Consider the following 13,265-nt stretch of genomic DNA (forward strand, 5'->3'; position numbering starts at 1 on the left):
ATTGTTTGTTAGGTGGGGGTGTCAGTGTCACTACACACATTTTCCGGAAAGATAGGAATTTTCCTACAAGATACCAGCAACTCAATGACAACACTGTTCACAGGCAGCACTCCATCCACTTCATTCAGTATTCCATTATTCTCCCAAATTTGGCTGATTGAATCATTTACCTGAGAGCACTTGTTAATAATCTGTATCCTGAGCGTTATTTCAAAGATGATGTTTTGGAAAATCTGAGAATCAGTCTTTTTGTGTTTGTTTTCAAGTATCCCTTGGGGGATTCCTCTGATCAAGCAGGTTTGGGAAGTTTTGCCCTTTTTAAAATCAGGGTAGTGAAGAAGGGATACTGGCAGCAGTAGACTTTGGGGACATTTAGTCTCTATTTACATGGTAGCTTTTCTGATCACTTGGAGAAAAATAGGGCAGTCTTGTCATAGGCAGTAGTCAATAGAGTGCTGCCGTATTCAAGAGATAATATTTGAAAATACAGTTAACGCTCAACTGTGGCACCCTAATATTGAAGTGTCATTAGGCAGTGTCTCACCAGTACCTCTTCTAGATGAGGAGAGGCAAACTGACAACCGAGACCTGAGAAATACTTACATGTTTGTCACTAGTTTTAATGTAAAATGGTAAAGCCATCTGTCTTTGCTAGTTACTGGTTAATATCTAAAAGTGTCTTAAATTGGATCCAACATACACAATTAAAATGCACTAAGTGTGTGGCAGTGGCCCACATAGCACTTTATCATGTATTGTCAAATAAAAACATTTTTCTACATCATTAAAATTTTCTCATCAATGAATAATTTTAAAAACTTTTATTATAGGAGTTATTTTACGCCTTAAAAGGATTCACATATCATTTAGCACTTGGGTTGTTTTCAGTCTTTTATGCATACGCACAAGACTGTGATGACTATCTGTATATACAATTTCATTTTTTACTTCTCCTTACTCCCCAACCCCCGAGTCTTCTCAACTCCATCTCTGAAGAGAGTTGTGAATCCGTTCCCTCATCTCCACCCCGCATACCCCACCCCAGTTCAGAGCCTGGTTATCTGTATCATGCACGAGGCCTGTAACAGCCTCCTAAGGAGGATGGGCTGCCTCCAGTCTTTTCTCCTTTTAGTCTGTTTTCCACACTGCTTCCAATTGCTGTCATTCTGCAATGCATATTTGTTTTCCTGATTAAAAATGATGGGCAATCTTCCATTGCCCATAAGATAAAGCACAATATATGTATATAGGCCTCCACTGCTACTGCCTTAATCTGTAGGATTTTGGAGCCTCATTCTCAGTTGCTCGTGTACACTTTCAAACTTGTCTGCCCTTTACAGTTCCCCATCCGCTGATCTGGACAGGCATTCCAGATCTATCTCACTCGTGCTGGTCTCCCTGTGTGAGTTAATCTTTCCCTAACCTTAGGGAGAACACCAGATTCTTCAAAGTTCAGCAGAGCTTTCCCTAGGTAGAACTACTCGGCCCCTCCTTCAAATATATGCGAGTACATTTGAAGAGGCTGCAGTCACGGAACTTAGCTAGTCCTTAATTATCCAGAACTCCTTCCACCCTAGAAGATGAGTCCCTTGGAGCCAGCAGTCACATTGTCACATTTTACTCATGTCTTTACCTCCAACCCCACCTCGTTGTGTTCCATATACAGGGTGCATAGAAAATACCTGCTGAGTAAATGGAAAATAACAATAATAATAAAATTACAGCAATAATGATAACTAACGTTTTGTTGAATGCATTCTGGGTGCCAAACTCAATGTGTAGTGCTGGCATAATGTGTAATCCTGTTCAAAGCACCAGTTGTAAAGCTACACGACCACGCCAGTAGTCAAGCTCTTTTACCTGCCTGTAGTCCTACCACCTGGGCCAACTGTCGAGCTAGGGCTGGGTCTGGAGCTCACAGACCCCCCGAGCCCGTTCACAGACTGGGTCACAAACCCTTCACATCCCCAGACCCCTCACACGCAGGTCTGTGAGCTAGGTAACCGGCAAACAGGTCCCTGGAAGTCACAGGTTGGAGAGCTTGGCTGCAGGCGCGGGCCCTCCCAAGACAGTATGCCTGGCGCAGGCGCACAAACTCCACCCACACACAACCTGCCCGCAAAGAATGCTGCACCACGCCCAACCTGCCCCAAGGCCAGGGGGCCTGATTAAATTGTTCTATTTTCCCAACACAATGCTAAGCGTTGACTTAGAGTTTCCCGATGAAAAAACAAAAGCTTAGAGAATGTAAGTAAATTGACCAAAATTACACAGCTAGTAAGAGAGAAGCTGGGTTATGGCTTGACTCATAACCTTTTTGCTGTGCTGACTAAATGAATATGCAGACTCTTCTAATAATTTCAATTAAAATTATAACAAAGTATCCAAATCAGATATTCAGGCAATAGAGATACAGTTAAATAAGTAATTTTCCCCCATGATTATGACATATCACTTGTTTTCACTGTTTCAAAAACCAAGTATAACTTCAACTCATTACTGGTCAAAAAGTCACTGTGTCAGACCCAGTCTTTTTATTTTTTTATTTTTTATTTTTATTTTTGTGACCGGTAAGGGGATTGCAATCCTTGGCTTGGTGTCGTCCGCACCACGCTCAGCCATTGTGCGCACCGGCCAACCCTATATAGGATCCGAACCCTCAGCGGAGTGCCACTGTGCTCCCAGTGCCACACTCTCCCGAGTGTGAGCCTCGGGGTAGGCCCAGACCCAGTCTTTTTATATGTTAAGAGGCATAACTGTACTTATCTAACTAAAAGCATGAGAAGGCAAAACTGGCCAATTTATAAGGAAGAAAACAGACTTTCATTGCTCTAAAAAATCATAATCTTAATAAATAGTCATATCCATGCATTTAAGCAAATTTTTTAGTTCAATGCTTTTCCTGGAAAAGTTTTTCACATGTGGATTTTTGTAAAAGTAAGCTCCTCTAGCTTAAAACATTTATAACACTCAACAGTCATTAGATGCATTAAGTGCTAAAGTAAAACAAGCAAAAAACTCCAAACAAGTCAGCGTACAAACAGATACAATCATTATTAATTTTTTATTAAAGCTTTTAAACATAAAGTATCTTCAGCATTTTTCAATCACGTTCCTCAAAAAGCCTACTGAACTCTCCCTCTCTGCAATTATTAAAGTGTTGCATAATCTATACTCTGATTAAAAGAAAAAAACAAAAAGCACCAGATGATGAGGCTGGTGCCGCTGGTGGCTGCTGAAAAGATGGGCTCCTCAGGCAGGGGCTGGGTCTCCCGTCCTCCCCACACACTGACTTCACACATGTTTTAGTTCAGAGTCTTCTCAGGATTTATGTATTTCTCTCATGTAGATCCCTCTGCCTTCATGTGGCTCTTGCTCCCAACTATTATTTATACTTTTCTTTTTGTATTATATATACTACTTGTTTTTACCACACACATAGACTTAAAAGGTAGAGCTAAGTAAGTAGCTAGATCATTATCATCATGAAATAGTTGCTCAGATTCTTTTCCTTTAATAAACTCAAAGCATTAAATGATTAGCCCAGATAATAAAATCATTGTTCCAGTCAAATATCTTTGTTGTTTTTTTCCCCCTTATTAGATCTTAGTATCCGCTTTGTGCTTTAGGAGAATACTAAACACACAAGATTAAAATTCTTTTCACTGTATTTTGACTGATTAGTATTATTTGGATAGTTTACTTTTTAATTCTCTACTTATCAATTTACTAAATTCTATTTAGAATGCACTTTTTTTTTTTTTTAATGGAGCCATGACTGCTCAGGGTGAAAAAATACAAAGTGGAGTGGAGACTTACACCACATTTTTTTCTGGACTAAACCTATTTTTGTGCTGTTTTATGCTTGTCACCTTGTCACTATATCATGTGTCTTCCTCTACAGGTAAAGAGTAGACAGTTGTCCAGTTTTATTACTTGGATAGAAGAACTTTTATTTTCTAAAGTTAAAAGCCAGAAGTCCTTTGCCTTAGGCTGCTATCTTTTTGCCTCTAGGATATAATCAGTGGATATTAGCAGAATAGCTCTGATTATAAAGTCATGCCCAGTGAGAAGTTGGGACAAGATATTTTATAATGCTCAAGTCAAGTGCAAATAATCCAATGCTACATCTATTAATCAAAAATTTATATTCTTTGATACTTCTTTTACTTCTCTAAAACATATACTTCTGAAGGGTGTGGGTGTGAAGGCTATCCTAATCTGATGGGTTATTTTATTTTATAGGCATGTAAGACCCTGGACTCTGAAAAAGGAACCAAATGTTTATTCCTGGCCTTGCCACTAAGTAGCATGTCCTTTCACTAGGTCTCAGTTTTCTCATCTTCAAAGTAAGTAAATTTGAGTAGATTTCTCTCTGAGTTACATTCTTGCTTGAAAAGCTTCAAATCCAAGATTATTAAATAAAGAGGTTGAAAATATGGAAATTCATAAACATAGTGAAAGTGATATTGTGAAGACATGACAAAGTTTTGTGGGGTGGCTGCATAACTCTTTTCTTAACATCTTTTGAAAATAAAATGCTCAAAAGGACTGATTGTGCCCCGAGTGACACGGCTCTATTCCAGAAGCAGGGAGTCATTGTCCCAGCACGGATATGGCTGGGGCATCTCTGCCTCTCTGCTGCCCTCTCATGTTTTGACACACTCTTTTTAGTTCTGGGATGCATGGGCAGCTAAGGACCAGGGCAGGTGAACCTTCCTCTGAGGAATAGAGGCATTACTAGAAATGGCCTGCCATTACCGCGTGGAAACAAAACCATAGCTGAAATGTACCAGAAAAGCTGATGCGTTACCAACGTCCCTGCAACCTCTCTACTCTTCAGTTTTTAAATTAACTTTAGGAACAAAAAAACATCAGCCATGGGGCAGGATTGTGGGAAGAAACACTTGATGAGTTAATCATCACCTGTTGAACTCCATCTTTTACATAACTTATCTCCTTGAATTCTTGCAACAGCCCTGACAGTTAGGTACTCAGATGCCCATTCTTCAAATGAGGATATAAAGTGTAAGAGAGAGACAGGTTTGGCACCCAGGCTCCAAATGCCACACACCATGTTTTTGTTATATCACACCAAAGAACAAAATAGCTATTTCTAGTAAGTCTCCTTTATAGACGCACATTTAGAAGACATATTTTAAAAGAATTGTTAGGTCATTTTAGATTATACATATACTTACCTATTCTATATGTAAATAAAAACTGGCAAGTGACTAACATGCTTTAATTAACCCCAATGACATAAAATCAAACTTTCCTGGCTTTGATACATGACAAATGAAATAACCTCAAAGGGGGGGAAAAGGGTATTATAAGTTCTATGGGAAAAATTCTTAGAAAGTATGGTATGGCATATGTAGACAGTTGAAATTTTTAACTCTTATTTTTTAAAAATTAAAGAGTTGGCTTATGGAAAAGTTATAGAGAATTAATTTTTTTCCTTCAAAAAACTGTGACGCTAAAGTAAGTTCTTAGATTTTGGAAATAATCTGAGTAGTCTATCATCTCTATCACTAAGTCACCAGCAGCCGTGACTGTGATGAGAATAAAGGATGCCATCTGGGAGCAATACCATGTTGACAAGCTCAAAGCAAGTGTGTCCATTATGACCATGTTGGGGGATCCACAGGTTTTATTATTACGATCCTGCAAGCCTGTCTTTCTTTCACCGTTCCTTACCGTTTTTTTTTCATCTCTTTGGCCTGTTCTTCCTATCACCCCTTGTTATGGACTGAATGTTCATGTGCTCCTAAAATTCATATTGAAATCCTAACCCCCAGTGTGATAGTATTTGAGTTCGGGCCTTTGGGAGGTAATTGGGTCATAAGGGCCTCATGAATGGTATTAGTGCCTTTATAAAGGGACTAACCTCTTGCCCTCTTTCCTCCATGAGAAGCCACGACAAGAAGATGGCAGTCTGCAACCTGAAAGAGAGCCCTTGCTAAAACTCCTGCCGTGCTGGCATCCTGAGCTCAGACTTTCCAGTTTCCAGAACTGTAAGAAATAAATTTCTGTTTGTAAGCTACCCAGTCTATGACACTTTTTTATAGCAGCCTGTATTGACCAAGATATCCCTAGTTCTATGTATGCAGTGGGCCCTAGAAACAAAACCAAATAAAAAGAACAAAACAAAATAAAAAATGATTTATTGAGTGCTGACTCTGTGAGGTGCCATGCTAAGAGTCACACACAGCAATAACTGCATGAAGTAGTATCACCATCTCAAAGATGGAGAAACCAAGGCAGAGAAAGGGTATGTAACGTGCCCAGGGCCACATAGCTATCATGATAGAGCATGATTTGAGTTCTGGGCAGACAGGGTGTCGTGTTGGTAATGTTCTACATTTCTGACCTCCAGGATGCCGGGAGCTGTGCACCTCAGCAGCCTTGTGGACAGGCCATGAGCTTAACTGTTAGGCTACACTGCTCCTCCAACCTTCAACAGCATTTCTAAGGAGGCCATACTCATCTTAAAGGGTGCCCCATGGACTACTTTTAACACTTCTCTGCCCTTCCCAGGACTACAGTAGAGGTACAGGCGAGATCTAACACCATGGGGGGAGCAGCGGGGTAGGGCCTGAGCAGTCAGCTGCCGAGGAGGGGAAACCCAGGCACCACCTTTTCTGAGTGTCTCACGTCTTACTCTCAAAGTCCGAGCCACTATTATTATTGTTATTGTTGTTGTTATTATTATTATGGTTTTAAGGGCCCACTTTTTCAGAATGGGCTCAGAGAGAGGAACCTTTCCCTGCTGTTGCCCCATACCCCATCTCATGTTCCCACCTTGATTGCTGTGCTTGGGTAAGAAAACAGACTTCCATTCTCTAGTCAGTTTCCTGTTATGCTTTGTGAGGAGCCCAGCTGCACTAACAGTTAATGACAGTTAATTAGTTTCCCTTCCTAGATATTTCTGTAGACCTCCTGTCCCCAGGCCTCAGATCAGGAACTTGTGGGTACAAATGAAGCCATATTAACTTCAATTCTCTGATGTCAGTGGTTCATAGTTCCTTCTGGTATTGCTCCAGGGCCGCAATAATATTTAAACATTTCTGGGAACTTCTATGAGGTCTCTTACTTGTGCTTAAGACCTAGTCCATGCTCTCTCAGTGCAGCTGCTCTCCTGTTCATCTGTGCCAAGCATTTGCCAGGGAGGCTGGGCAGCTGCCCTGACGACCGAGCATCCAACCACCTCTTGTTGGACACAACAGTCTCCACTGGTAACTGAAGCTGCTCCTCTGGGAGGATCCTGTCATATGTGACCTCAAGCTAAAAAAGCTTGCAGGGACCAAAACAGCACTACATTCTGCTCAAACCACAATGTCAGTCTTGCTTCTTGCAAAAAATGGTGGGGGTGGAGGTGGGGGCAGCAGAGTAGTCCTTCTTTATGGCCATCAGAGGGCTGGGGACCAGGTTCCACGTGGTTTCTCTTATTAGAGGGCTAAGGCACATGCTCACAAAAGCGGGCTTGTTCATCTCTCAACATATTCAGGAAAGCGCATAGAAACAGAAGGATCCAGTTCTATTCTTCCATATTAGGCTCTTTTATACTGAATCTGGGTTTCTGAAGAAATTTATTGCTCAAAGAATTTATTTTGGTATATAGAATTTTTATTGCTCTCTTGATCGATGTCAAGAACAAAACTGGTGAACCACGTGTATATTATAAAACGGCAATTGAAAATCATGAGATCATGAAAATCAATCATGAAAATCAGTAAGATCTTGAGAGAGAAACAGGGAAACGAGAACCACTAATTTAATATTCATTGAAATGCAAGTTCCATTTGACAGTCATTCAGCAAAGAATACAGCATTAGCAACTGTTCCAGAATCAACTCTGACGTAGTGACCACAAAGGCAACCAGTTGATTGCACATGATAAAGTTAAATTTCAAGCAAAGTGTATTCATTAATAACTAATAAAGAGCTCCTTAGCATATTATGAGTTGGAGTCCACAGAAAACACTTAAATCAAACGAAGTTTTGGTCTAGTTTGGAGGATATGTCAATTTTCTTCTGGTAATAATTTTAGAAAACATAGGTTTTCTCTTTGGGACAATTATTTTAATGAATCAATTGGGGTTTCAAGACATGATTAAATGAATTCAATTTGGTTTCAGGTTCAGTAAAATGAAATCATTCATTCTGTTTTTGGTTCAGTGAGCTCAAGTTCTGTGTCTAAAACAAACTAATAGGTATTGGGATAATTTTATTTTTATTCCCTTTACTTCCCTCATTCTTTCTTCCACTTTTCTTTCCCAAACATCTGTGAATCCCTTTCTTTTTATCTCATTGAACTTTCCTATATCATATGACAACTTCTCTCTGCTCTCAAACAGAATTTATTCTCGGCTCCCTGGGTTCTAATAAGGATGACTGAAATGATGTTCCTTCCTATGCACCACTGGGATATTGACTAACCAAGAAGGTACCCTTTTATTTATGCTTTTACCTTCATTAAACTAAGCTACCCCATGTTAACATTATGCTGATAATACATATGGAAACAAAATTGTAAACATTTTGAAAGTAATGCTATCTCTCAAAATACAAATGCCCAGAGCAATGTTAAACTGAGTATATGCACAAAGTTAAATGGTTATTAAAAAAAATGGTAACGCAGTAAAGATTTTCCAAGTAACAGCTTAAATGGACAACTTGTGAGATCAATGCTAGATATAATAACATAGAGAATAAAGAATTCATTTCTTTAAAGTTTTAGAATTACAGTATAAAGTTGGAGTTAGTATTATGTTGACTTTTGGAAGATGGTTTCTTTCTAGACATGAGAAGAATAAGCTTCCAGATCATTCTTACCTGTTATGGTGGCTTTGTTGATGGATGGTTGGTTGCACATGGGTGATCTTCTGGCAAAAAGAGAAAAATACACAGCAGTAAATATGCAGTGCTTGTTGATTTGAGTACTCTCTGAGTCATTTCAGATAAGGCATTTTACTTTAAAGGCTTATTTTTAAGTTAGAACATGCAAATGAAGATTTCTTTCAGACTAGGCAGTCAAGTTTCTAGGTGCCCTTTGTACTGTGGCTCAGAAGTCACACATGTCAAAAAAGAAAACTTAAATCCCACAGTGATAGACTTTGGGGTAAATGAAGCTGATGTAAATGTCACAGGGACATAGATAGAAGAGGAAAAGTCTTATTGATTGACTGCACTCAATTAAGCCAGGGCTTACAGAGCAAACACGGACCCTATGAATTTGAACAAGTAGTCAACCTATGATTGGTTTCCCTAATATAGTGTTAAAAACCTTTTATTTTTGGCATCAATTCTCATGATTGCATGTACAGTATCAGAAGTGAATGACTTGTAAACTATCTTACAATTAGAGAAGCTTTAAAATTTTTTTTCCTTTCTATTTTCTTATATTGAGAAACATTTCTCTACATTTGTTAGAGAGGTATCTTAATGACTTGTCCAAATAGATGCTCAAGATTCTTCAGAAATACTATAAATAAAAGGTGCTTAAATAGATTATATCTTTTATTCTTCTCTCAGATGTTTGCCAAGTTCCACAAGATGACTATAAATCTCTTGAGGTAAAAAAAAAAATCATGCTATATAGTTAACCTATACAAGTATTCCCTACAGAGCCCAGCACACTGCATCCAGCATTCAATCAGTGCTTAATAAATTATGTTGAGAAGAATATTATTTATAGAATGGCCATTAAAATTTTCCGAAATATAACTTGATAAAGTTGTTACTTATAATTGGCAGCTTTTATAATATAAGAATCTTTAAAAACACTTTAAAAATAGATACATTCAAAGATGTCTGCAAAATATATGAGGTGTGTGTGTGTGTGTGTGTGTGTGTGTGTGTGTGTGTGTGTGTGCTTCCACTAGTGGCTAACACTTAATAAGCATTTACTGTGTGTCAGACACTGTGCTAAATGAGCACTTTAAATGAAGTTTCTCTTTAATCTTCACAAGTTTTAAGGCAGGTGGTCTTACTGTTCTCCTGTTACCAACTAGGAAAACAAAGCTTTAGGAAGCTGAAAACCTTGTTTGAAGTAAGAAAGCTGAGATTTGAACTAAAATAATCATTCTATGGCCTGCACTCTACTTTGCTGCCTTATTTTTAGGATGCTTTTGTGGAAGCTTGATGGACAGCTACACGTATGTGCAGATGCAGCAGGCTCTTCAAATCTGCCTGGCTGAGATGATGAATCTCTTAGCAGGGCTGGGGAAATGAGGAAAGCAGCCTGAACACCCATCACGGGGCTGGGCTTTGGATGCATTCTTCCTACACTCCTTTCCTTTAGCAAATACAAAGGGTGGATTGTGTAAGGTAGCACACAACTTTCACAAAATCCAAGGCTAAGCTTGGAATGTTCCAGTGGCATTGTGAGTGCCCACCAAGAAAGATTTTGATTCTTCCAGGTCATTATGTGATGAGCCAGGCTTATATCCACTTTGCTGTCACCTAACAGAGCAGAGCTTATTTGTGTGTCAATTCAATCTTACTATTCAGATCCCTGAGGAAGCTGGTTTAGTTTGATCTGTCTTGGCCAAAAGGGAGACCAGACTGGCACATAGAGTCTAACAGATAATACTGCTTACTTAGATGTCACCCCTGCAGTGTAGAATCGGTCAAAGAAAGCCTAGAGTTTAGGGGTAAGCTATGATTTTCTATCTTCCTCTAGCTACTCCTTTCCATTTCAATCTGTTCTGTTCCTGGAAATTAGTTGAAAACTTCTGTCTTGCATAGAATGAGCCTCAGATCATCTCTTGAGACGCAGAAGGGCGAGTCACACCTATCTGATCAACTGTTTTCTTGCCACAGGTTTAAATGCTGGTACCCAGGTAACCATATATGAAGGAAACATAAAGGAAGTTAGTTTCCTAGTCACCTTTTAAAGAACAAAACTTCAATTTCCTGGATAAAACTGGAGGTTAAAAAGCTTGGGAATGTCGGCCAGTAATTTCATTTCTCCTGTAGAGCTGAGACTTTCCAAAGGAGAGGTGATTGTACCTATAAGCTACCAATTTTCAAAAGCCCCAAGGGGCCGTTGAGGTTAGCCTGTGCTCTATGACCATGCTGCATGGAAGACATGACTGGTTATGAACGGATACTTCAAAGCACATGCTCAGGTTTCACATGCTGAAAAACTGCTTTACTCTTTCAGCCAACAAGCCTTTGCAGAGTGATTACTCTGTATTCTGCTAGGCACCAGGAATACAAACGTGAACCAAATACAACCCCTGCTCACTGAGAACTGACATTGTTAAGGAGCATCCCGACATGCAAACAGCCAACAGGAGCACAGAGAAATATGTGCTAAAATAGGAATTAAGTATGGGATGCAACCAGATGAAGATGGAAAGGCATATCATCTCATTTGGAGCTTATGGGTGTGTGCCTATTCGGGGTATTGTCAGGGGTGATAATTTTAATTTTTTAAAAATTTTATTTAAGCTGTGACCTAAAAAAAGAGTAATAGTTAACCCAGTGGATGAGGAGAGGAAGAAGATGGGATGTGTTTAGGATGAGGGAATGGGACTGCAAGAAAACAGGACTGCAAAAAAATGAAAACATGACAATCAACTGAAGCTTCTGAGTCCCATTCCAATATTTGCGTTGCGGCACTTACACTGATTTTTAAAACCTTTTTCTATCACTGAAAGTACTTGAATAAGTAATGTGAATTTGGGCAGTCCGTTATATTATGATGGAATGAAAAGTTCAGATTTTTTAAAATGTTTTTTAAGTATTAACTACGATGAAATTTTACACACTTAGATAAGTTATAGCTCCAAATAAATTTCTATTAACTGCTGTCTTAATATTGATTTAAATGTTTTTTTTTTTTTCCTACTGAAAAATTCTTTGGGATTGATGTTTTAATATTATTATTAATAATAGATTTTTTAAAAAATAATGAGCATTTGAATAATAATTTTCCTTTAATCTTAGAAAATTAACTTTCTCTTTTTAGATTTTTCACCTTTATCAAGACTCAAATTATAATTATTTCCCATTTCAGCTTTTCCTCTTTCAAACACTGTCCCTGTTGTCACATAAATTACAATTTTATTAATTGCTCCATGAATGCTGCTGATCTGCGAGTTAGTAACAGCAGGAGAATCAAAGATCGTTACTATGATACGGTGTTTCTCCAAGTAATCGCTGTCTTAAGAGGATGACTTTGAGTTGACTTCAGGCTTGAGGAGATTGTTTGCCCATGGTTAATTTATGAAGTAAGCCAAAACTATAAAGTTCCCCTGGGTGTGAATACCTGGGCAGAGGACTAATCATGCCAGGTGCTTTCTAACAGATAGAATCATCATATTTATTTATCGTACTGCTTCATTTCTGATATTAGAACCATCACTACCAAGTATTTATAGAAAGTTAACAGAACATCATATGACTTAGTGTACATGGTTAGACAACATGGCAACGAGAGAATTTAATATATTGCCTCACATTTAGTCACTTTGAGAAAGCACTATTTAAAAAGTTTAGCAAGAAGGAGGGAAAAAAAGGATAACTTACTTGCTAGGTGCTCGATCTTGCAAATTAGTTAATGCAGCAAAGTTGTTTCGTACAGTTCGCAGGCTGGCCAAGACCTACAGCAAAGAAAGATTCTTCAAACTTCTTGAACTAGGGCTATTTTAAATGCAATTAAAGATGGTTTGATAAGAGAAACCAATTTGTAATAATGAATATGCTAATAATATTGATTTGATCAACACATGCTCTACACAGGTGATGGTAGTCAAAGCAGCACCCCCAAAATATGTATAATCAATTATACTTCAACTAAAAAAATACATAAAAAAGAAAATAAATAATGCACCTCCCCCAAAGAGGAAATGATATTGCTTGCAGCTTAGTTTCATATACCACTAAAGGATCTGCCAGCACTTAGTGAAGTTTGCCATGTGAAATCCAGAGAGGCCAGACTGCAAGGATTTTCCAGAAATCTCTCCTTACTGTCTATGAATATGGTGACAGCAGCAGTTTCCACAGTATTGCTGGATTCCCAAGCCACCAAGACAATATCATAGGCTATATATATATATATATATATATATATACACACACACACACACATATATATATACATATATATCGCACTGTTGTAATTTATGCAAATTTGAAATAGTGTAACATAAAATACTTGTAAAGTCTCATTTTAAGGGTCAAAACTAAAATGAAATTACTCTTGGGCCAAGCCCGTGGCGCACTCAGGAGAGTGCGGCGCTGGGAGTGCAGTG

General features: G+C 38.6%; 1 protein-coding gene across 4 annotated transcripts in view; it reads right to left on the bottom strand.

Annotated features, from left to right (window-relative positions):
- Positions 1 to 13,265, bottom strand: part of LOC134369517 (3',5'-cyclic-AMP phosphodiesterase 4D) — a 335,504-nt gene that overhangs the window by 181,431 nt on the left and 140,808 nt on the right. For all 4 annotated transcript variants that reach the window (XM_063085989.1, XM_063085988.1, XM_063085986.1 and 1 more), the window contains 2 exons: positions 12,541 to 12,614; positions 8,839 to 8,888 (listed from right to left, as the gene is read on the bottom strand). In XM_063085989.1, coding sequence (XP_062942059.1) covers positions 8,839 to 8,888; positions 12,541 to 12,614 — 124 coding nt within the window. The remainder of the gene's footprint in view (positions 1 to 8,838; positions 8,889 to 12,540; positions 12,615 to 13,265) is intronic.

The sequence above is a fragment of the Cynocephalus volans genome, chromosome 2 (assembly GCF_027409185.1).
Source record: "Cynocephalus volans isolate mCynVol1 chromosome 2, mCynVol1.pri, whole genome shotgun sequence".
NCBI lineage: Eukaryota > Metazoa > Chordata > Mammalia > Dermoptera > Cynocephalidae > Cynocephalus > Cynocephalus volans.